This window comes from Hipposideros armiger, unplaced genomic scaffold (genome assembly GCF_001890085.2).
Source record: "Hipposideros armiger isolate ML-2016 unplaced genomic scaffold, ASM189008v1 scaffold_875, whole genome shotgun sequence".
Classification (NCBI taxonomy): Eukaryota; Metazoa; Chordata; class Mammalia; order Chiroptera; family Hipposideridae; genus Hipposideros; species Hipposideros armiger.
The window spans coordinates 504,906-529,376 of NW_017732225.1; the positions used below are offsets into that span (position 1 = coordinate 504,906).

A 24,471-nucleotide genomic window follows, 5' to 3' on the forward strand; every position below is an offset into this window, starting at 1 on the left:
CTTAGAGAACTTGAGTATGGGCATAGAGGAGAGACAGGAAGCCTCCCTGAGGAAAGCTGCAGAGTAGAGGCTTGATGGAGGCTGTTTTCCCTTTAGCAAGCTGCCCCCCAAAGGCCCACTATGAACCCTGCGCCTGCCTGGCATCCTGCCAGAATCCCAAGCCCAACTGCAAGCTCCTCTGCAAGCCCGGCTGTGTCTGCAATTCTGGCTTTTTGTTTAATGACTCCCACTGCATCAATGCATCTTCCTGCAACTGCTTCTACAACAATAATTACTATAAGGTAAGACTGCGAGGATGCCCAGATCAACCTGTGAGAGACTGCAAGCGGAACACCTGGATTCTGGTTCCACCTGCTCCCCGGGTGAGGTGAATTTGGATCCATGGGACAATTCCAAAGGGCCAGCTCACAAGCAGTGGTTACACAGTGGTGGAGTCATTTGTACAGAGTGTGGTTTTTGTTGTTGTTGTTTTTAATTGGGGAACAGTGTGTTTTTCCAGGACCCATCAGCTCCAAGTCAAGTAGTTGTTTCACTCTAAGTAGTTTTGGAGGGAGCAGCTCAGTGGCCCATGTGGGGATCGAACTGGCAATCTTGGTGTTATGAGCACTGCACTCCAACCAGCTGAGTTAACCGGCCACCCCCAGTGTGTGGTTTTGATTGTCATCTCTGTTCATGCAATAAATATTTGTTAAGCACCCACTATGACCGGGCCTGATGCTAGGCTGTGCAGAAGTTTTCATCATCCCGTGGCCCTGTGCTAAGTGCTCCTAACACTCTCGATATTTTTTTTACTTTTCTGTACCATACTGGTAACCTTGAGTAGACCAGTCAGGTGGTGCCGAGCCTTCATCTCCATTCTGAGGAAAGTTGGGAGTCCCTGGGTATACAGAGAGCCCTGGATGCTGCGTAGAGCTTCAGACATGTTCAGGGCAGAATACAGTATTCCAGAATCTTCTTCCAAAGGAACTTGCAAATCCTGATAGAATGGGTCAAAAGAGAGGAGTTACTGTTCTTGTCTTCCCTCACTGATGCCCTCCTGGGGAGATTCGACAAGAGCAGAGGCTCTGAAGGGGACAGGCTCCAGCACTGTTTAAAAGGGATAGCATACAAGCCATGCACCATTTTACATTTCCTAACAGCCACATTAAAAAAAAAAAAAAAGAAGGAAATAGGTTAAACTAATCCCAGTAATCCATTCAACCCCAAGTGTTCTCATTTCAACATGTAATCAATAGTTACTAATGAGATTATTTACATTCCTTTTTTATTTTCATACTAAGTTTTCAAAACCCAGTGCGTATTTCACACTTACAGCATATCTGAATTTGGACTGGCCACATTTCAAGAGCTAAGTGACCACATGTGGCTGCTGGCCTCTGTATTGGACAGAACTGCCCTAGAGTCAGGCCAATCTGAGCTTGAATCCTGGCTCCAGCACTTTCGCTATGTGACCTTGGGCAAGGTTCTTTACCGCCCCAAATCTGTTTCCATATCTATAAAATGTGCACAATAAGATTTTCTACCTCGTAAGATGGTTGTGAAGATGAAATTAGATCCTGACACAGACCAATTACTTAATAAATGTTAATTAGTGTTATTATTAGCAATTTATGATAACTATCATATGCAACCTATTAATTAACAGTGCATTAAGGTATTCATTAGTGCCTCTTCTCAGGTCTGGGTGTTCTTCCCTTTGGTTGTCAGAGTTCCTTCTTGTCTCTTCAGGGGCCACTTCCTCCCCACCTTACCCCCCTTAACCAGTCTCCTGGGTGAGTGTTAGGATTAGCTACAGCCGCAGCCTGGGTAGAAAGATCTGTCATAGCTGTCAGCCTCAAGCATCTCTTCCCTGCCCTGGGAGACATGTATTAACTTACTATATATTCACTTATGCTTTCAACAAATGAGTATTTTGAACCCTCCCAGCAATGGGGTCACTGTGAATAGGGCATGGTCCTTGTTCTCCTAATGCTGTTAGATTCTGAGGGACACATTGGGTCTTGGTTCACTCTTTCATTCAGCAAGTATTTACTGAATGAGAGCTCTCTGCTGGCCACTGTTCAATGTGTTGGGGCTAAGATAGTGAGTAAAGATAGACATGGTCCCTCACAGGGGCTTATAATCAAATAATCCCAAAAATAAATATAAAAGTGCAATTGTAGTAAGTCCTGGGAAGGAAAGGTACCCAGAAGTATGAAGATGACCTAGTCAGGGAGGTCTGGAAAGTCTTCCTGAGAAAGTTGTGTCCCTTGAACTGAAACTACTAGTTGCATAGGAAATGGAAGAGCCTTTCAGGATAAGAGAACATCATGCGCAAATGTCCTGTGGTGGGCAAGGATATCTGGTAGGGGGTGGGAAGAAGAGTATGAGCAAGGTTAGGTCTGCAGGTGTGGTGGAGGAGAAGGGGGTTATAGCATGGGATGACAGAATCCAACCAAGAGCTATAGTGTTGTGACCCCGATCCCTTGCTCTCAGCCCGGGGCAGAGTGGCTTAGCCTTAATTGCACAGAACGTTGCCGTTGCTGGTCTGGCAGTCGGATGGAGTGCCAGATGTCTCAGTGTGGGACACACACGGTATGCCAGCTGAAGAATGGTCAGTACAGATGTCACCCCTATGGTGAGACCCTCCCCACATGTTGTCCCCCCCTGCCAGCCTGTCAGAGTAGGTGTGACACCAGGGTCCCAATCCCTCCTTTGACAGAAGAGCTGGGACATGCCACTGGGTGGGTGAGGTTGCTGTGGGACCTGGCCTGGTGAACCAGCTTCACATGGTCCCCTTTTCTCCCCTCGCAGGCACTGCCACCTGCTTTGTCTATGGAGATCCTCACTATCTCACCTTTGATGGAAGGCACTTTAGCTTCATGGGCAAATGCACCTACATCTTGGCCCAACCCTGTGACAACTTGACAGGTAGGGTCCTGGAGATGCCCCTATGGCCTGGGCCTTGGGTCTGAAGTCAGAACAGCTGGGCATGGGAGCAGATGGGAAGGGCCAGTAAATTAAGGGTTGACATGTCCACCCCAGAAGCAGGACTTTCTTAGGATCAGACTACCAGCAAAAATGCACTTTAAGGGCCGGGCGAGTGGCTCAGTTGACTAAGAGCTCCCTCAAGAGTGCGAGGTCTGTGCAACAGTGGCTCGAGTCCCAGCCCAAGCTGAGCTGCCGCTGAGCTGCCAACAGGTGGCAGGATGGCTCAGCTAAAAACAAACAAACAAACAACAACAAAAAATGCACTTTAAGACACTTCTCTTTATCAGTTGCTTCCTTGGCCGGATTTTATTGAGAGGCCCATCTGGCATAGTGGCAATAAAGGGATGAGAGAAGTAACACAAGTGCCTGCCCTGAAGGATGTCCCAGTCCACTGAAGGGAGATGGATTGTCAGCGTACTGTGACAGACTGTTCTGGAAGAGGCAGACAGTCACACCCCATTCACATCTGGGTCCTGGCTGCCCTCTTGAACTGCAGAGCTGGTGTCTCTGTGGCCCTCTTGGCCTCACAGTTCCAGGTGTGGGCGCCCCCTTCAGTGGGCCCTCAGAAATGCTTGTTGAATGAGCCCCCGGGTGCTGTTCACTCCTCTCCCCACCCAGAGCCCTTCTTCAGGGTGGCAGTGAAGAATGAGGAGCGAGGACAGGAAGGCGTGTCTTGCCTGAGCAAAGTCTACGTGCGACTACCCAAGACCACCATCACCCTGCTCAGGGGCAGGCGCACGCTGGTGAGCCCCATTTTCTGCTTAACCCTGCTGGGGTTCAGCCTCTCCTGTAGGCTGCCTTGGCCTTGTCATGGCCAGCTCCTGCAGCCACCAGGCCCTCCCAGGGACAGGCTCCAGAGCACTCCAAGAGAAGAGGTCTTTAGGATTGCCCTCCAGGGTTGATATAGGAGTCTGCTGGGGGTATTCCTGACTCTCGGATCTGTCTGTCTCTTTTCTTGGCCCCACCTTCCAGGTTGGGGGTCAACAAGTCTCCCTCCCAGCCATACCTTCTAAAGGCATCTTCCTGGCTCTAAGTGGACGATTTGTGGAGCTGCAGACTGCATCCGGTTTGCGTGTGAGATGGGATGGTGACCAGCAGCTGTTTATGAGTGTGCCCAGGTAAGGGGGCAACCCAGTGAGGCAGCTACCACTTCTCCTGCTCTGTCCCTTCCTCTCCCAGGACCTTCCTTCCCCTCCTTCTTCCATTCCAGGTACTAATTCTCAGTCTGGGTAGGAAGCACCTAGCTCAACTAGCAGACCTTCCTTTGGATGAGGAGACAGGAGGAAATGGTTTCAGGGCAGTGTGATAATAGCAGGATATACACACAATGCTTTGGGAATGTGCTAGAAGAAGGCTGTGCTAGAAGAAAGCTTTCAGAAGAGTGGTCACTTGATCCCAGTCTTCAAGGAAGAGTGGCTTGCAGGGAAAGAAAGACTTTGTAGAAATAGTGAATACCAAATGCAAGAAAATACTGGAATGTCTTAGGGCAAGCAAGAGGTTTGTTATGGCTGGAAGATGGGGTGTGAGCAGGAGAAGAGGGGAGACTGTAAAGATGGCTTGGGGGTGAGGGCTGTGAGGTCTTTGTGTGCATGGCAACTGGTGTGGAACCCTTGTTTAGAGTTTGCACCTCTTACTCCCCCGCCCGACTCACTCACCCGCCCTCTGCTGTGGTCCCTCAGATGACTGAGGACCCTTGTTTCCTCCTCGCCCGGCCCCCACAGCACCTACTCTAGCAAACTCTGTGGTTTCTGTGGCAACTATGATGGTGACAGTAGCAATGACAACCAGAAGCCTGATGGCAGACCAGCACGCGATGAGGAAGAGCTGGGCAATAGCTGGCAGACCACAGAGGAAGAGGAAGAGGAAGAGGAAGAGGAGTGAGTCTGTCTCCACCTTCCCACTCCTTTGACCCTTCTAAGAACAAACACCCAGGCTGGTCTCACCTCTTTTCTCCTCTCTCCTCTTCTGCATGCCCTCGCTTATGTCCCAGCCAAGTTCATGAACTCATTTACCACCACACTCACCCCTACCATCAGTGGTCCTCATGCAATTCTGAAAAGCCCCCTTTCTTGCTTGTCCAGCCCAGGTTTTCCCACCTCCTTTAGGGTTTGGTGTTCAAATGTTCTCCACTAAGGGTTGCTGAGAGTGGGGAGACTGCTGGGGTAGGAGCCGGACGGAGACAAGTCTTGGCCTTTAGGGCATTTGGGGTGAGTCTCTTCTAGGTGCCAGAAGAACAAGATGAGCCCTCCATCTTGTGACTCAGCCTCGTGGAACACTCTGTCGGGGCCAGAATTCTGTGGAAGGCTCGTGGTCTCCCACGGAGCCTTTGGGTATGAGAGGGGCAGGATGGGTATAGGGGGGCACTTGGCATCTGGGGTCCTTCAAAGCGGGATGGGGGGACAGCCAGGAGGTTCTGCCCTCTCAGTCCTTCCAATCTGGCCTATCTCCACAGGGCATGCCTGCCTCATCTCATGGCCCCTGTCTTTTTCAACAACTGCATGTTTGACATGTGTAACTTCCAGGGGCTGCAGCGGATGCTGTGTGCCCATATGGCGGCCTTGACTGAGACCTGCCAGGATGCTGGCTATGTGGTGAAGCCCTGGAGAGGACCCCAGTTCTGTCGTGAGTTGGGCTGAGAAACAGGGGGACCCGTTCCTTCAGAAGCAGATGGGAGCAGAGGGCTGGCATCTAAGTGTGTTAGCACGGGCTTGGCAGCTCCTGGTTGAACCCCTTTGCTTCCACACACGGATGGGGAAATCTGCAGTCAGAAATATCCACCGAGAAAAATCACAGTCACTTGCAAACTCAGAAAGCCTTCCCAGCTGCCTGAGGCTACGCAGAGCAACACCTATTGGTGGTTGCCCTCCCGGTTGCCCTATACATACTTAAAGCAGACTCAGGTTTGGGAGGTTGCACCATGACTGCTGCACAGCTGCTGGTTATGGCCTAGCTCTCCGGGGAGCCTGCTTTAGGGCATGGCCAAGCCCTCGATTGAGGCCACTGACCTCTCCTGCCACCCTGACCTCTCACCTTAGGCATGTCTACACAGCAGCGCTAGTGAGGTTCTTGGATCAGTCTGCTCCCCTGGACCTGCCTCTTGCTAGCTCCCCGCAGGCTGCTTTTCCAGGCCCAGGGTGGAGGCGGAGCTCTTCAGTCATGCTTCTCCCACTCCCTCGCTTCTTCTCAACATGGGGCAGGAGCCTCTAGCTGCGGGCCTTCTGAACTCTGGGCTACGAACTAGCTACAGGCCTTCTTTCTCTTGTCTCCTGCCTGCCTCACACCCTTCTCACCTGTGATTTTCTCTCCACCAGCTCTGGCCTGCCCACCCAACAGCAAGTACACCATATGTGCCAAGCTGTGCCCCGATACCTGCCATTCCAGGTTCTCTGGCATGTCCTGCCAGGACCGATGCGTGGAGGGCTGCGAGTGCAACCCCAGCTTTGTTCTCAGTGGTCTCCAGTGCGTCCCCCTCTCCCAGTGTGGGTGCCTTGACCTCACAGGCAGCTACTTCATGGTGAGTCGCTAGGGCTGGCGCTCCTCTGAGATCTGAAGTCTGCCGATCTGAAGAGAGGAGGCCCAGGGAAAGCCAGGGTCCGTAGGCCTGGGGTTAGGGAAATTCTGGCTCAGATCACCTTTCCTGTCTTCTTTCTTAGTACTTTTCATGCAGATGGGGATGCAATCATAACAGTTACTGCCCACACTGCCTGGCAGCCTAAGACCCCTGCTTGTCTCCCCTGCCATCTTCCCTACCCTCATGTCCCTGAGCATTTTCTTACATCTGTGTCTCCCGTCATTCTTTCTAAACACCAGCTTCTCTCCTACCAAGGGCGCCTTTCTCTGCTAAAGGACTTTGTCTCCCTCCTTGGCCCCTGTCTTCACAGTCTTCTCAGAGACAGCATTTGGAGCCAGACCCTCGTCTGTAGCCCTTCTTACTTCCTTCTTTGCCTGTCCATCACCCACGTCCTGGGAATGGCCCCGATGTCCGTCAAAGCCCTCTACCACCTGAGGCCCACTTGGCTCAACTCCCCTCAGCCCCCATTCCAGACGCACTGAATGCTCTTTGTCTGTGCCTTGCTCTCCTTGTAATTTCACCTTCCTTGGAGCCCCTTTCATCCTGCTCTGCCTCCAGCCACCCAGCCATCCATGCCTGTTAGAATCCTTCACCACCTCTGAGGCCCTGTTGAAGTGCTGCCTCCTCCTTGAAGCCTTCCTGATAGGCAAAGTTAGGAAACATCCCTCTAAACTCTTACTATCTGTGTTGATGGCAGGAAACTCTCACTAGGTGCCCTGCTTGTCTTCTTTGGGTGTATATCATGTTGGAGCATATAATCTATCAGTTTACTTGTTTGCTGCCCCCATTGAGACCGTGAGTTCTCCTAGGGCAGGGACATCATCCATCTGGGTCGTTACTAAACCCCTAATGCCTGGCACAATACAGACATAAGCGTCTGTTGAAACAGTGAAGGAACAAACAAATGATGGAATAAGAGAGTGAATGCCAGACTTTGGGAAGACAGGAATGCCTCCCCAATGAGCAGGCTGGTGATCTGAATAACAGTGGGCATATAGTCAGACTTGGGAATAACCTCCTTTCCTTCCTTCTTTTTGTCTCCCAGGTAGGGCAGCAGTGGTTCAAACCAGGCTGCAGACAGCTCTGTATCTGTGAGGGCAACAACAAAATTCGCTGTGTGCTGTGGAGGTGCCAGGCGCAGGAGGTCTGTGGTTGGCAGGATGGCATCTATGGCTGCCATGCCCAGGGTGAGCAGTCAGGTGGAAGGTGAGCCAGGGGGCTGCCCATGTGGCCTCAAGCAAGAGCATGCCCTAAAGCAAGCTCCGCAGAGAGGTGGGGCGTAACCAGGGACTGGAAGGCAATTACCCAGAGCTGGAGCAGTGTCTTTAAGGACCCAGAGAGTGAGGTTGGGGCAGTTCCTGTCCTTGACCTCTCCAAGCCAAGCTGATCACTCGATGAGCCATGGGGAACACCCCAATATGGACTCACCAAGATGGCAGCTCAGGAGCAGTGTGCTCGTGAACTCCGTCTCCTCCTCCCCAGGGTCTGCCACCTGCACTGTCTCAGGGGACCCCCACTACCTGACGTTTGATGGAGCCCTGCACCACTTCATGGGCACCTGCAGCTACACCCTGACCCGGCCTTGCAGGTCGAGGTCCTTTGAGAACTACTTCGTCGTGAGTGCCACCAATGAGTTCCAAGGTGGGAACTTGGAGGTCTCCTATGTGAAAGCCGTCCATGTACAGGTCTTCAACCTCAAAATCTCGCTGATCAAAGGCCGCAAAGTCGTGGTGCGTGCCTCTGCCTACCTCCTGGGTCCTACACCACCAGCTGACTCTGCACCTCTGCTGTGCCCCTTTTTGCCCACAGGCCCGCCTATCTGGCTTCTAAAGCCCCCCGGGGATCACCCGCAACAAGCCCAGCCCCAGTTCCTGAAACATACCTGCCACCCCCCTTCTGCTCCCTGGTCCTGATCCTGCTCTTGTCCTTGTTCCAAACGCCTTTTCCAACCATGTCCTCCCTGCCTTTGTAGCTGAATGGTCGCCGGGTGGTCCTGCCTGTGTGGTCTGCACAAGGTCGGCTATGCATGAGACCCAGTGGTTCCTTTATCCTCCTCTACACGGATTTTGGGCTTCAAGTTCGCTATGATGGGAACCACTTGGCTGAAGTGACAGTGCCCTCCACCTACGCTGGCCGGCTCTGTGGGTTGTGCGGTGAGTTTCTTGGGCACCCGTCGGCAAAGCCGGGATAATGGGCAGTAGTCTGCCCTGGTCCTGCTCATACACACACCTAATTAGGTGCCCTACGTGCTTGTCCACTGGTTCATGGGTAAAGGGTGATGGGTGTGAGGGTGCGTTAAGGGGAGACCAAGGTGAAGAAAAAGAAAGGGTTAACCTTGGTCTGTGGAGTGAAGAGTGGGGGCACCTCTTGCGGGAAGGAAGGTAGTGGTCCTGGGGCTTGGTCTGCTAGCAGAGGACTGCTATGGCCTCTGTTAACTGCTCCCTCCTCCAGGGAACTACAACAACAACAGCTTAGATGACAATTTGAAACCAGATAAAAAGGCTGCAGGCAACTCCACCCAACTGGGGGTCGCTTGGAAGTCAAATGAATACTCTGAACCTGGGTGAGCCAGGAATGGGGGACACCAGGCATGGGGAGATGGCTCTGGGGAGGAGCCTCAATGGGTGTCCTCTGTGTGTCCCCAGTCTCTCTGAGGCTGGAGTTGATGAAAGGTTGTTCAGACCTCCCTTGCTCCTGCCTGCTGATTTCTTCCATGCTTACTGATCTGTCTCTTTGGAAAACCCTTTTGGCCAGTCTATCCTGAGTTCTAACTTTCTTCCTTCCTGCTGCATCTTCTGACCTTTCTACTTGAGGTCACCACTTTATTCTTTTCTCCTGTCCTTATTCACCTCCCTGTTTTTCTCTCCACTTTTGTTTCAGTTTTTGGTCCCTCCAACCCTAAATTCCTATCCCTTCCCCCTTTTTTTGTTCAGCTGTTTCGTTGCTGGTGGCAAGCCTCCCAGATGCCAGGGGAACGAAGTGCAAGACACCTGGAAAAACTGTGATATCTTAATGAACCCTCTGGGTATGCCTCATACCCTGCTGGCCCTTTTCTCCTCCCTCAGAACAGGAGACAGAGGAGGGGTACTCTAGTGGAGGGAGTAAGAATGAGACCCAAAATAGATGGAAAGTCAGGAGGAAGGCAGATAGACATGCAGAGGCAGTGTACACCTTCTTGGGAGCCTGACGGATCAGCCCTTTGTCGTGTCTCAGGCAGTAGGTTCTCAAGAAATACAGGTTTTGATGGAAATGGATGTCAAATTTGCCCCAAACAGCTGCCTGTTTCTGCTCCCTTCCCAGGCTTCCTCTCTTCTCTCACACCCCCATGGTTTCATCCTCCAGGACCCTTCTCCAAGTGCAATGGGGTGGTACCCCCGCATTCCAGCTTCGCCAGTTGTGTGCATGGCCAGTGTGGGACCAAGGGTGATGCCCTGACCCTGTGCCGCTCCCTGCAGGCCTACGCATCTCTGTGTGCTCGTGCCGGCCAGACCCCTCTCTGGAGGAATAGCACCTTCTGCTGTGAGTGACCTGACCATCCCTCCCGCAGCCTGGAAGAGTCCCCCTAAGCCCTGTCCTCCCCTCCTTTCCTTAAATTCTGTTCCTTGGCTCTTCCTTTCCCAGCCTGGCCCTCATACCCCATATAGGAAGGACCTCCTCCATTCTCACTCTCCAGTCTCTCCAAGCCCAGCCCCCATCCTTTACTTGTCTCCCTTTCCTGGGAGCCTCCTTCATCTGATTCTCACCTCACCAAAAAGTTCCACCTTCATTTGATTACTGCCTCTTTCCCCTCTTACCTAGGCCAGCTCTGTTCCCTTTCTTACTGTCTTTCCCAGGAACTGTTTTTAAAAAAAACTGTGGTAAAATATACATTACACAAAATTTCCCATTTTGAAGATTTTTAAGTGTCCAGTTCTATAGCATTAAGTACATTCATATAGTTGTGCAACCATCACCACCATTCATCTCCAGAACGTTTTCATTTTCCCAAACTAAAATTCTATATCCATTAAGCACTAACTCCTCACTCCCCCTACCCCAGCCCCAGGCACCCACCATTCTCCTCTCTGTCTCTATGAATGTGACTACTCTAGGGATCTCATGTAAGTGAAATCAGACAGTATTTGTCTTTTTGTGATTAGCTTGTTTCACTTAGCATAATGTCTTCAAGTTTCATCCATGTTGTAGTGTGTGCCAGAATTTCCTTCTTTTTAAGACTGAATCATATTCCATTGTAATGATGAACCCCATTTTGTTTATCCATTCATCCGATGGGCATTCCCAGGACTTCCTGATGTCCCAAGGTCAGGGAGCTGAAAATCACTCAGCCCTTCCTAACACTGGTTCCTTCTTAGCTCTGAAGTGCCCATCCGGCAGCAGCTACAACCCCTGTGCCAACCCCTGCCCAGCCACCTGCCTCAGCCTAAACACCCCACGAGACTGCCCGGCAGCACTGCCCTGTACCGAAGGTTGTGAGTGCCAGAAAGGCCACGTCCTGAGTGGAACCTCCTGTGTGCCCCTCAGCCAATGCGGCTGTACCGATCCAGGGGGCTCCTACTACCCGGTGAGAGGCCAGACTGCAAGGCGTGCCCTGCCCTTCCCAGCTCTATGAGTTTGGGAATGGGAGGGCTCAGAGCCTGAGAAGGGGTGGGGTGGGCCAGTGCTGGGGGCTGAGGAGCAAAGCCAAAAGCCAAAAGGCTGAAAGAAGGTGGTGATGGAGGTGATTATTGAATGAAGCGAGCCTCATGGGGGGATCAGGGTTGGGGGGAAGCCCAGTCTATCTTTAACTTCAAGTTTCTGTTGCATGCCCACACCCCAAAGGTCGGGGAGAGCTGGTACACGGACAACACCTGCTCCAGGATCTGCACCTGTTCCACTTACAACAACATCTCCTGCTTCCAAACCTCCTGCAAGCCTAACCAGATGTGCTGGCCCCTGGATGGGCTGATACGCTGCCGGGCTGCGGGTAGGAGGCCACTGAGTGTGGAGGAAGACCCCACAGACACCAACATGCACTCTCCACAATTCCCTCTCACTTCCATCTGTAGTACTCGGGTTCATGGCCCTGCTGTACCAAAGAGCTTCTGGCGGGGAAAGATGACCACTGAACTGTCTGTCGGGAAGGACTCCTTGGGTCACTCATGGTTTTTCTGTGGTGGCCGTAAACTACATAGATGGGATATTAAAAGTCTCTCCCTGGCAGAATAATACCTGCTATATCCCCAAGCCTCATGCTGGCCTGGCCCTTTTGCCTTGATTCTTTTCTTTTAGTCTTCCTTCCCTTTGGAAGCCCCCTCATCTTCACACACTTTCCTTGAAGGTGGGGAGAACACCTGTTCTTGCTGGAGGCGGGGCACTCCTCAGGCACCTCTGTTTCCTGCAGGTATGGGAGTGTGCCGGGTCTCAGACAACTCTCACTATGTGAGCTTTGATGGCAGTCAACATGCCATCAGGAGCACCTGCACTTACGTCCTGGTGAAAACGTGCCACTCCACCATGGACTTGCCTTTCTTCAAGATCAGTGGCAAGAATGGGAAAAGGGAAGGCCAAACCCCCACTTTCTACCTCCACCAGGTCAACATTGACATCTTTGATTCCCTGGTCACCCTGAAAAAGGGCCATCATGTGATGGTGAGCTGGGCAGCATGGACAGGGATAAAGGAAGAGAGCTCTGGGGACAGGGCTCTGGTCCTTCTTCCTACTCATGTGCTCTGTCCTCCTCTGTAGATCAATGGCAAGCAGGTCACCCTTCCCTCGACTAATCAGATCAGAGGTGTCAGCATCTCTGCCAGTGGGGTCTACACCATGCTCAACATTCACATTGGGCTGCAAGTCAAGTTTGACAGCAATGGGTTCTTAGAGATCGAACTCCCTAGAGCCTATTATGGAAAGGTGAGGAAAGCACCTGGCTCTTCTCCTAGGGGTGGGACCCTAGACCCAAGAGGTCGCCCTAGAACAGGAGAGTGATGCAAAGTGTGCCTTTCTCTCTAGAGTGGAAAGGAGGATGCCAATGAGAAGTGCTCTCCTGCCTCACCCCCACCCCTGACCCTTCACCCCCCACCCTATGCTAAGTCTCCCCTCTGCCCAACCAGGTCTGTGGCATATGTGGGAACTTCAATGGTGAGGAAGAGGATGAACTAAAAATGCCCAGCGATGAACTAGCCCAGAATGACATTGAATTTGTGAACAATTGGCAAGATAAGGAGGCCGACCCAAAGTAATTGTCCCCAAAGACTCTACCTTTTCATAATAACTTGAGTTGGGATTCTAGACTATGTGGCACACCTGGGGTAGGGAGATCAGAGCACTCTGTTATCCTTTACATGTGTAACTTGACTGGGGATGGCTTCTGGGTTCTGGGAACCTATTTGGGGAAACATGGAAGTCTTCCTTTCTTGGCTCTGAAATGTGGAAGGGGACTGAGGCTGCATGGAAGGTGGCCAGAGCTCAGGCCAGCTTCCCAGTGAAGACAAAAGGCATCTTTGGGGTCATTTGGGAGTGCTAAATCTTTTTTTTTTTTTTAAGATTTTATTGGGGAATTGGGGGAGAGGAACAGCGTTGGGGAACCCAGGAAGGGGAACAGACAAGTTTTGTTCTTCAGTCTAGTTGTGGAGGACGTTGTTTCACTGGCCCATGTTGGTATTATCATTGCATTCTTCCCAGGTGTGGCAGTTGCACGCCGGCCATTGGAAGGCCATTCATGGCGGCTCATGGCAGCTCACGAAAGCGCATGCCAGCTGCTGGCCAGCCCCACTGCAGCCTACGCCGTTGCTGGCAACTCACGGCAGCCCAGCTCCAGGTCGAACTGTTGTTCACCATCTTAGCTGTAGAGGGTGCAGCGTCACTGGCCCTCATGTGGGATCCGAACCGGGGCCCTGCTGCTCAGAGCTGGCGTCCCAAGCCAACTCTTAGCCAATGCACCACTTGGCTGGCCCCCAAATCATTTTCATAAGTGGGGCAGTGGCAGTCTCTATGATGATTCCTTTCCCTTCCCAGTTGCCAACAAGATGACCAAAAAGATGACCAAATGAAGACCAAAGCAGAACAGCAGGAGAAGACGGATGCAAACTGCAGGCCAGCTGACCTAGTGAGAGCCCAGGAGCAATGCCAAGTGGCCTTTCAGGCCCTGGCCTGGGCTAAGTGTGCTACTCGCGTGGCCCTTAAGCCCTTCCTGTTCGACTGTGCACATAATCTCTGTGAGTCTGGAGGCCTAAACCGTACCCTCTGTGAGTCTCTGCAAGCCTTTGGAGCCGCCTGCCAGGCCCAGGGGCTTAAGCCCCCAGTCTGGAGAAACAGCAGTTTCTGTTGTGAGTGTCCCACATGGTACCTCAAATAGTTCCCAAACCCTGTTTCTGTCTGTGGATCCCTTAAAGCTGCCCTGTTCTCCTATCCTCTTGCGACCTATGTCTGACCTCGCTGTCTCTGACATGCACCGTTTACAATAGCTTCTCAGCCAATGCCCCTGCCACCAGGACATCACAGGCTGCTGCTCATCTGCTTCTTCACCAACACCGTCTTTCCAAAGGACATGTGATTATGTTACTCCGCTGTATGGCTATTGCCTGAAAGATTAAGTCCAAACTGTTGTCTGAGATCTATGATATCCTGCTCACTGTCCCAGCCTTTCTTCTCACCCCTCTCCTGTGCACCTGCCATCATCTGCACAAAAGGACCCCATTCCCCATGCAGGCCTTGCTTTTCCACACCTTTTGCTGCTTCTGTGCACACTGCTCTCTGTACCTGGAAAGTTCTTCTGTTCTGGCAGACTTCTAGGCATCCTTCTTTAGCTCTTTCCTTTAAGTTTTTAAAAACATTTGTTAGTCACATACCATAATACTCACCCTTTTAAAAGTACAATTAAGCCTGACAATTAAGTTCACGAACTCATCCTACAAAAAGTGCTACACACCTCATTGCTGAATATCACTATGATCACCTTCGAAATACTCCCCTTGGGAAGCTATGCACCGATACCAGCACCTAGTCCACCCTTCAAAGCAATTTTGGAACTCTTTTTCTGGAATGGCCATCAGACCTGTCATCGTATTGCCCTTGATGTTGTCCAAAATGTCTTCGTTTCAATATTTCCTTTAGCTTTGGGTAAAGAAAGAAGTCACTGGGGGCCAGATCAGGTGAGTAGGGAGGGTGTTCCAATACAGTTATTTGTTTACTGGTTAAAAACTCCCTCACAGACAGTGCCAAGTAAGCTGGTGCATTGTCATAATGCAAGAACCATGAATTGTTGGGGAGGGGAACAGTGTTGGGAAGGGGAACAATGTTGGGGAATTCGGGAAGGGGAACATTGTGTTTTTCTAGGACCCATCAGCTCCAAGTAAAGTTGTCCTTCATTCTTAGTTGTGGAGGGTGCACGCTCAGCTCTAAGTCAAGTCACTGCTTTCAATCTAGTTGCGGGAGTGGGGTGTGTGTGTGGGGGGGTTGTAGTTCACCGTCCCATGTGGGAGTTGAACCAGCAACCTTGTTGCACACTGAGTCATCCAGCCAGCCGGCCACTGCTGCTCAGCTCAAGGTGCCGTATTCAATCTTAGTGCTGCTAAGAGCATGCGCTCTCACCAGCTCAGTGGCAGGTCAGCTTGGGCGCAGCTCACTGGCTCATGTGGGAATCGAACTGGCGGCCCTGTTGCTCGCGCTCTTAACCAACTGAGCCACTTGACTGGCCCCAGGTCGTCTTTTTCATGCAGCCTTTTCAGCACTTCCAAATAGCAAACTTGGTTAACTGTTTGTCCAGTTGGTATAAATTCATGGTACAAATTCTGATATCAAAAAAATGGTAGCAACATCGTTGCAACAAGTTCACAACTTTATTGTCAGGCCGTGTATGTGTGTATGTGTGTGTGTGTGTGTGTGTGTGTGTGTGTGTGTGTGTGTGTGTGTGTTCATGCATGGCAAGAAAAGAGTCAAAGATGAAAAAAGAACTAGAAAATTTTTTGTAACTCATAGCAGTAATAAAGAACTACTCTCTTTAATAGATAAAGAACTTCTATAAAATATTTTGAAAAGACCAGCAACCCAGTGGAAGCATGGTGACTGTGTATGAACAGACGTTTCACAGAAAGGGAAATTAAATGGCTTCAAACGTATGAAAGAATGTACAACCTCACTCATAATAGGGAAATGCAAATTAAGATTCTTTTTATTTGTCCCTTATCATATTGACAAAAATCCAAAAGTAAAAGTGTTAGCAAGGCAATGGGGAAATGAACACTCTCATTTATTGTTGGTGGGAATGTAAATTCCTCACCCTCTATGGCAACATCTCTCAAAAGTACAAATGCACACAGTCCTTGACTCAACAATTCAACTTCTAGGAATTTATCCTACAAATAGTGACACACACACAGAAAATCATAAGTGCATATGGTTATCCACTGCAGCAGTGTTTGCAATAACAAAAGATTGGAAACAACTGAAAAGACCATCAATAGGAGACTAGTTAAATAAACTTTGATAAAAGAATTATGATATAATAATGGAATATTACACAGACACAAAAGAGAATGAGACATGGTTTTCTGACATGGAAGAGAATATCTGATGTGGAAGGATCTCTAAGCTAGAGTGTCAAGTGAAAAAAAATAAAGTGCAAAACACTGTGTCTCAAATGCTGTTTGTAAGAAAATAAGGAAAGTAAATTTGTATTTGCTTGTATGTGCACAAATAAAAGACCTCTGGAAAATACTCATGTGCTCATAAGAGCAGGCTTGGAACTGGGCCCATGGGGTCAGGGTAGGAGGGAGACTTTTCACTGGGATTCTTTTAATACTTTGAAAGTTTCTGAACCATTCCAAAAGGTTCTGGAATTAGATAGTGGTGATGGTTGCAGAATTTTGTGAAGACCCCAAAAACCAGTGAATTGTATATGAGGTCTGGCAATTAAGTTCACAAATTTGCCACCGTGCGCTTACATTGGTAGCACTGTACAAGCAACTCGGTAAGGTTTCATAACTTTGGTATATCAGTGTCTCACAGCTGTGCTCGTGTTGACGTGTGGCGGTATCTTGCTGAGTGGCGTTCATTATTGTTGTTGCGTGTTTTTGTGTGCCGTCGCGAGAATGTCTGAGCTTGAGTTAAAGCAATGAACAAACATTAAATTTCTTGTTAAACTTGGCAAGAGTGGAAGTGAAATCAGGGACGTGTTAGTCCAAGTTTATGGGGATAATGCCATGAAGAAAACGGCAGTGTACAAATGGATTAAACGTTTTTCTGAGGGGAGAGAACGCGTCACTGATGAAGAGAGGTCAGGGCGGCCAGTAACGAATAGAACTGACGAAAACATAGCAAAAATTCGTCAAGTTGTATGTCAAAATCATTGGCTGACTGTGAGAAGCATAGCAGACCAAGTAAACATCGATAAAGAAACAGTTAGGAAAATTTTAATTCAAAATCTTGGCATGAGAAAGGTGTGTGCAAAAATGGTCCCGATGGAGCTCTTGCAACACAATGTACCAGCTCACACAGCTTCTTTTTTATTCAAAGATGAAGGAAATTTTGAAATGAAGACATTTTGATGACATTCAGGACATCAAGGGTAATAAGACGACAGCTCTGATGGCCATTCCAGATAAAAAGTTTCAAAATTGCTTCAAAGGGTGGATTAGGCGCTGGCGTTGGTTCCTAGTTTCCCAAGGGGAGTATTTGGAAAGTGACCATAGTGATATTCAGCAATGAGGTGTAGTACTTTTTCTAGGATGAGTTCGTGAACTTAATTGTCAGACCTTCGTGTGTGTGTGTGTGTGTGTGTGTGTGTGTGTGTGTGTGTGTGTGTGTGTGTATGTGTGTGTGTGTGTGTGTATGTGTGTGTGTGTTCGAATATGTTAGTCTTTATTTTATGTCTTCTGTATTATATGAGTTATATTTACAAATGCCTTCCCCACTCTGAAGTTAAAAAAGAATTTTCCCATGTTTTGCTCTAGTAATTTTAATGGTTTTATTATTTTTTATATTTAAATGTTTTATTTATCCTGGTGTGTACTATGAGATATGAATCAATTTTTTTCCCCTGGCATTATTAAATGACTAGTCTCTCTTTTCACACTGACTAAAATGCCACAATTTATCTTATATTAAATTCCCACATGGATTTGGGTCCCTATCTGGGCCTTTTCTCTCCTTCCATTGTTCCATCTCTCTCCACTTACTAGTAACACAATGTTGTGATCGTTGAGAGTTTAAAATGTATTTTAATTTCTGACAGTCACTACCCACTGTTTGTTTGGTTTTTTTTAGAGTTTTCCTGGCTTTTCTGATTTGTTTATATCTTCATCTCCACTTTAATATCATCGTGCCTTATTAAAAACAAAACAAAATCCTTTTGGTGTATTTTATGTGATCATATTAAATGTATACATTAACTTACGGAGAACTGACATTTTTATGTTTCGGACTCTTCTATCCTTGTACTGCTGCCGCTTCACAGGACCGCCCTGTGGTTCTGGTGGCCAGGCTGGCCACAGTCCTCCTGAGGCTGTCCCTGCACAGTCCCTACGCTGTGTGACTTCCCGCACATGGTGGATGCCATTTTTATTTGTTGACAACTATTTTTGCCTAAAGACCTTTATTTAGCTCCTCCAAAAGTGAGTAGCTCCCTCCTCTGTGTTCTTGTTATATCTCGTATGTACAAGCATATCACACATTTACTGAGCAAATACATCAAGGTCATGCGGCGGCTGTTGGCTGAACTTTGTCTCCCATGCTGAACTGGGAGAGCCATTCTTCTTCCTCGGGGCCTGGCCCACACTCATTAAGTCTTTACCCCCACCCCCTTCCCTCCCTACTTCTAGAATGCCCCACCCACAGCACCTACATGACCTGTGTTCCACCCTGCTCACCCTCCTGCTGGGACCTGCAAGGTCAGTGCAAGGACGCCAAAGTGCTCTCCACCCTGAGGAGGGCTGCATTTGTCAGCCTGGCTACTATGAGCTCAGTGAACAACAATGTGTTCTCAGGACTCAGTGTGGCTGTAGGGACGCCCAGGGAGGCTCCCTCCCCGTAAGTGAGGGCAGAAGTAGGGTGGGGACAGCACACCTTGAGGATGGCATTTTCTCTTTTCCTCAGCCTCTATCTGCCTGGGGCACCCAGATGGCTGGCCTTGCCTGGGGTGTGAAGGCTGGTGACAAGGCAGGGTGGTCTCCAGCCAGGCCTGGGCTGGGGGTGCATGGTTTGGATTTGGATCCGAGGAATCCAAATACCTGAGATGTGGCACAATATAGTGGAGGAGCACAGCCTTGGTTTGAATCCTGATGGTACCACTCAGCAAACCTGTTGCCTCAGTTTCCTTATCTGTAAGATGGGTCCAGCAGTACCTCTTGAACAACATATATAAGACACCAAACACAATGTTTTAGAGGGCAGTACCAAGACACAATAACATGGATGGCACCAGAACTGCCTCTGGCCTATGTCAGTTAAGCCATTCAGACAGCTGGCTTGGGCTGAAGGGGTGAGGACAACCGGCCCTTCCTGCCACATTCCCTTGTTCTTCCTGTGGCTTCCACAGACAGAGAAGACCTGGCTCTCCAGTGGCTGCACCCAGAGCTGCATAGCAGGAGCCATTCGGCACTGACCCTTCATCTGCCCCTCTGGCTCCCACTGCCAGCTCAACTCCAATGGCAATGGCAGGCGCAACCCTGACAGTAAGGGAGGCTTCTGAGGAGGTGGAGAGAGACCAGAGGGGCCGAGGCAGCGAAGCTTTGGAGAGAGAAGGGGCCAAGCTCAGGCATGGAGTGAGCCTGGGTTCTCATTCTGACTCTCCCCTGTTCTGTGGCCACCTGCAAGTCATGGCCCTCCCTGGAATTCACTCCTTTAAGGGCAAAAAGAAGGCACCGGACAAGAAAACCCTGTCCAGTTTTCAATGGGTCTAGGAGAGGGGAAAGTTGCAGTTCAAGTATCAAGGGAGCTCAGGGCTAACAGGGAGGGTGACAGGAGACATCAGTGCAAGTAAGGGATTCTGGGGGCTGTTATATGTGGGCAGAGTGCCTTTTCAGCATTGGCCCTTCTTGGCCGATTTGGAACAATGCTCAATTTTTGGGGACCCCCATTACTGCACATTTGATGGCGTCAGCTACAGCTTCCAGGGCTGTATGACCTACACTCTGATTAAGACTGTGAACATGCTCTCCGATGGCGTAGTGCCCCCATGGTCATGGAGGGACACAACAAGATGTATATGCCCTTCAACCTGATCTTCCTGCACAAAATCATCGTGATGGATTATGGCTATACAGTCTAGCTCTAGGCTGAACTGCAGCTTGTGGTAAGAGACAGGCCACCTGAAGCAAGTAAAGCCAGGACTCGGTGTTTCCTGGGAAGTCCCTGGCAATGGCTGCCTGGTTATAGAAGTCAGTCAGTCATTTGCCTCATGGGGAAAGGCAGCAGAGGGCACGGGATTAAGCAAAAGGCTGGAGAGAGACGGAACAGGAGAGAAGGACAGATCCTGCAGTGTGAAGGTGGAACCAGCTGAGGAAGTACGAGGGACATCCACCCTACCAATGGTTTTGCAAGGAATGGGCTGGGGCTGCAAAGGCAACAGACCTCAGAGAGGCTCTTGCCATCAGAGAGTGAGACCTACTCGTTCCACAGAATGATGGCACAGAGAGGCATCAAGATGTGCAGAGAGACGCAGAGCCAAAGTGGCAGAGGGTCAAGTTGCTACAGGACTCCCTGCGGCTCTTGTCTTCATTTTCCAGGTCAACAAGAAGAAGACGGCCATCCCCTACAACTCCAAGCACCTGTGGGTTACCATGCAGGACCGCTGGCTGTATTTGGTCACTGACTTTGATCTGGTCATCAGCTTTAATGAAAAGAACAATGCAGGTGCCTGAGGTTAGGGACAGGTGAGCAGAAGGGGCATTTCTGGGATGGTGGAAGAAAACCCTATACCAAGCCTGGTGAGAGGACCCCTGCCTGGGAGTAGGGTCCCAACCGCCAGCGGAGGTCCCAGGAGAGGTGGGCAATCGAGGAGGTGGGGAGTCTAGTTCTGGATGCCCCCTTTCTCCTGCAGTGATCTCCTTGCCTAGCATGTACCAGGAGCTTGGGAATGGCCTGTGCGGGAATTTTGACAAGAACTGGAAGTTTATGCTGCCCAGTGGCGCCCTCACTCAGAACCTCAACAATTTCAGCAACAGTTGGAAATTTAAGATGAAGGGAGGCCTCGCCCACTTCTCAAGGTGAGAAAGCTGGGGCTCAGAGCAGGAAGTCCTAGGGCCCAGGGCCATGAGCAATAGCCCAGTATCTGTCCACACCCGCTCAACCCCATATCCTCAGCAAAGGAGGAAACCCGCGGGTGAACACCCAGACACACTTGCCTGATTCTCCTAATCCTGTGGGGGCACCTACCTTCTGGATCGCGGTCTGTGCTTGCTCTGCCCTCCCCTTATACTCCCTCTCAGTTCTTCCTAAATTCACCGTCTTCGTGGGTCTCCCCTGGCCCTTGGCTGTCTTTGCCCCAGGGCCATCCAAGAGGAGAAGGAAGGAGAAGAGTCAGGCTTCAATGTGTCAGAATGCCGCCTGGAGCAGCTGGAGTTCCTCAACAGCACCCAGGCGTTTCGGGTGCTGGTGGACCTCCAGGGCCCCTTTGCTGCCTGTCACCAGACTGGCTCCAGAGCCCTTCCAGAAGTGAGTTGGGGGCCCGGGACACCGGGAATTGCCTTTCTCTTGATCCTTCCACCCATTTCTGACTTACGTTGTTTGGCCCACTTCTCTCTCTGTGACCTCGGTTCCTTGTGACACCTCTCCCCCCACCACACCCCACCCCCACACACACTGCCTGATGTCCTTCTGCTGGGGCTTCCGGCCCTTTTCTGCAGGGCTAGGTGTCTTTGCTTCTTCCTCCCGTCTCTGACAGCCCCCACTGCCCCCACTGCTTCCCCAGGCACTGTATGTTTGATATGTGTGTCACTTGGGACCCTAAAGAGCAGGAAGAGCTGCGCTGCCAGGTCCTCAGTGGGTATGCCATCATCTGCCAGGAGGCAGGCATTTCCTTGGCCAGCTGGCAGGACCACACCCACTGTGGTAAGGCACTGACCTTCCCCCACAGCTGGCCCTTGACCCCCTCAGCCATATCTACCTCTGCTCAGCTCTGTGCCACCACCATTGCCCCACATGGCGCTTCCTGTCTGGGTTCCCCATCCCTCTATTCTCACCATGTCAGCATCCTTCTAACCTAAGCCCTCTCTGCCTCCGTCCCTCATCTCCATCCCATCGCCCCATCCCACTCCTTCTCACCAATGCCCATCTTTTGTCCTCTAGTTCCTTCATGTGCTTTAACGTCACCAAGAGACACTCAGAGCCAGTCTACTGTCTGGCTTCCCTGCCTATACTGAGCTGTGTTCTGTGGGCGACTTTGTTCCCCCTCTAGCCCCACATCTGTTAGACCGGCCCCACCCCAGCCACCCTCTGACTGTGACTCCGTGCCCTCAGCCTTGGCCTGTCCAGCCAATACTGTCTATTGGAGTTGTATAACACCCTGCCCCACCTCCTGTGCCAACCTGGCAACCCCTGAGAACTGCGAGGGCCCCTGTGTGGAAGGCTGTGCTAGCCTCCCAAGCTACATCTAACAGTGGTGCCCAGAGCCTTCCCCTGGCCCTCTGTGGCTGCACCAACAATAACATCTACTCCCAGGTCAGAGGGGAGTGGGAGGCCCTGGGGAACAGAGGTGCAGAGGGAGAGCCAGCTAAGGGAGGAAAACCAGACTTTCTCCTCCTGGTCCTTTCTTCCCTCTCCAGCAGGGTGACAGCTTGGTGATGGAGGGTTCCTCTCAGCACTGCACCTGTGCCAGCTCAGAAGTCCTGCTGTGTTAGCCCTTCAGCTGCAGTGCTGGGGAAACCTGCACCTTGGGGAACCTCACTCGTGGCTGTTTCCGAGTTGAGTCAAGACCATCTCTTGGCTTTAAGCTGCCTCCATACCTCGAAGCCCTGGACCAAGGACTGTCCCTCCCAGTTCTATGCCTGGGACTTCTCCACATTGATGTCAGAAAGGTTGTGCCATTTAATCCCACTCATTCTCACTCAGTCCCTTCCTTTTTCAGGGGGATGGGGAGTGAGCAAAGGGTAAGGATCTGATGTGTCCTGAGCATCTGCTGTCTGCTGCGCATTGTGCTGGAGCCTTCTCTAATCATCAGCTTCCATGTTCTCCTTTAGTCCTTACTCAGCAATTGGTAGCAAGTATAGTCTCCCCATTTTATAAGAAATGGAGTTTAGAGAGGGTAAACAATTTCCCCAGAGCCCAGGGCTGGTGAGTACAGAGCCAGGAATGGGAGCTGCTGCTTTATTCCATGGGGTCCTACTCCCCTCTCCCTGACTGTGGGTGTCCTTCCAGAACCCACTCCCCACAACCCCCTCCATCCTGTAGAAAGCCCATGTCTATGGAACCCCTGTCAGAATGACGGGTGATGTCAGGAGCAGGGCACCCACTTCACCTGTGAGTGTGGACTTGGTTATAGGGGAGATGTCTGCACAGAGCCTGAGGATGTGCCACCTCCCGAAAAGCCAGGTAAGAACTTCATCCCAGGCCGTGTAGCCTCATAGCCCTTTCCCCACCAACAACTGCCACAGCATTATTCCATGTATATAATGTAAACATCTAATAGATATCTGTTATAGGTATATAACAGATAGGTAATATAGTATTAATGTAATCTATATTATAGAAAATATAATAATATATAATATTATAATACAATCCCTACAGATTAGCAGGACAAGGGTCTTCAAATACTTGGAATCCCTGTGCCCATCACCTACCCATATCTTGAATCTTCCCTCTGAACCCTAGCTCTCTTCTGAAGTGTATATGCCTCACCCCCACTGTTATTTCCCCTCTTGTATCACTCTAGGCCTCTCCAGGACCTTTTAGTGTTTTTCCCCATCCAAAACTACAATTCCCCTGAGACTCTGGGCCTGTGGTTCTCCAATTTTATCTTACCTAAGATTGGGAAGGGGCGGGTGGTTTGTTTGATACTTTCATTCTGTGTCTCACCCCCAGAGATTCGGATTTGGTAGGTCTGGAGTAGGCCCAGAAATCTGCATTTTTAACAAGCTCTCAAGTGACTGATGGAAATGATCTAGGGCACCTCTCTGAGAAGCACTGGCCATGATGATGCCCTGGACTCTAGGGGACCAACTGGATAAACATCCCCCTAAAAGACTTATGGGAGTTGTGTGCCCAGAAATAGAAAGGGTTCCTGGGGGGTGGCACTAAGGCCTTGGAGCCCAGGGTGAGGGGGGGTGACAGCCTCCTGGAGGGAGAACCAACCACAATCAGAGATTTAGGAGGATGCAGTCCCCTCAGGGTGGCAACTGAAGACCAAAGGGAGTGTCTCCTCCCCCACCCCCTTCCTATCCCATCCTGGAAATACCCAACTTTGTGGCCATCTTGTTGGGAATGCTGGTGCCTGGGGTGGTCATAGTGCTGGCAGTGACCAGAGAATATGTTTCCAGGAAGAGGAGGAGGTGAGTTCTGGCAGAGGGAATGAGGATGGGCAGCTGGGGGTGAGTGAACACGGGGAGTGGGTCCTGGCCCTCTCTGTTCCCCACTTTCCCTAGGGAGAAAATGCAGAGCCAGAACAGAGACAGGCTGGCAGGCACAGGTAAGAACCAACTCCACTGGTGCTCACTTCGGCAGCACATATACTAAAATTGGAACGATATAGAGAAGATTAGCATGGCCCCTGCGCAAGGATGACACACAAATTCGTGAAGCATTCCATATTTTTAAAACTGGAAATGGAACTACTGTATGACCCAGCAATTCCACTCCTGGGTATCTATCCAGAGAAACCCAAGATGCTAATTTGAAAAAATATATGTACCCCTATGTTTATTGCAGCGCTATTCACAATAGCCAAGACTTGGAAACAACTGAAATGCCCATCGGTAGACGACTGGATTAAGAAACTGTGGTACATTTATACAATGGAG

At 50.4% G+C, this 24,471-nt stretch overlaps 1 protein-coding gene across 1 annotated transcript in view; it reads left to right on the top strand.

The window, feature by feature from the left end:
• The window catches only part of ZAN (zonadhesin), a 44,669-nt gene that overhangs the window by 18,903 nt on the left and 1,295 nt on the right, over positions 1 to 24,471 (top strand). Inside the window, 35 exon segments of the mRNA XM_019629886.1 lie at positions 97 to 281; positions 2,476 to 2,617; positions 2,794 to 2,910; positions 3,589 to 3,713; positions 3,943 to 4,088; positions 4,692 to 4,847; positions 5,193 to 5,300; positions 5,423 to 5,592; positions 6,282 to 6,484; positions 7,587 to 7,728; positions 8,024 to 8,271; positions 8,514 to 8,694; positions 8,993 to 9,104; positions 9,475 to 9,566; positions 9,884 to 10,060; positions 10,894 to 11,102; positions 11,360 to 11,504; positions 11,922 to 12,169; positions 12,266 to 12,430; positions 12,631 to 12,755; positions 13,535 to 13,845; positions 14,633 to 14,638; positions 18,337 to 18,435; positions 18,438 to 18,548; positions 19,057 to 19,195; positions 19,563 to 19,683; positions 19,686 to 19,808; positions 20,242 to 20,368; positions 20,556 to 20,721; positions 21,004 to 21,147; positions 21,149 to 21,169; positions 21,426 to 21,565; positions 22,904 to 23,047; positions 23,910 to 24,003; positions 24,097 to 24,140. Of these exon segments, the coding sequence (XP_019485431.1) occupies positions 97 to 281; positions 2,476 to 2,617; positions 2,794 to 2,910; positions 3,589 to 3,713; positions 3,943 to 4,088; positions 4,692 to 4,847; positions 5,193 to 5,300; positions 5,423 to 5,592; positions 6,282 to 6,484; positions 7,587 to 7,728; positions 8,024 to 8,271; positions 8,514 to 8,694; positions 8,993 to 9,104; positions 9,475 to 9,566; positions 9,884 to 10,060; positions 10,894 to 11,102; positions 11,360 to 11,504; positions 11,922 to 12,169; positions 12,266 to 12,430; positions 12,631 to 12,755; positions 13,535 to 13,845; positions 14,633 to 14,638; positions 18,337 to 18,435; positions 18,438 to 18,548; positions 19,057 to 19,195; positions 19,563 to 19,683; positions 19,686 to 19,808; positions 20,242 to 20,368; positions 20,556 to 20,721; positions 21,004 to 21,147; positions 21,149 to 21,169; positions 21,426 to 21,565; positions 22,904 to 23,047; positions 23,910 to 24,003; positions 24,097 to 24,140 (4,986 nt within the window).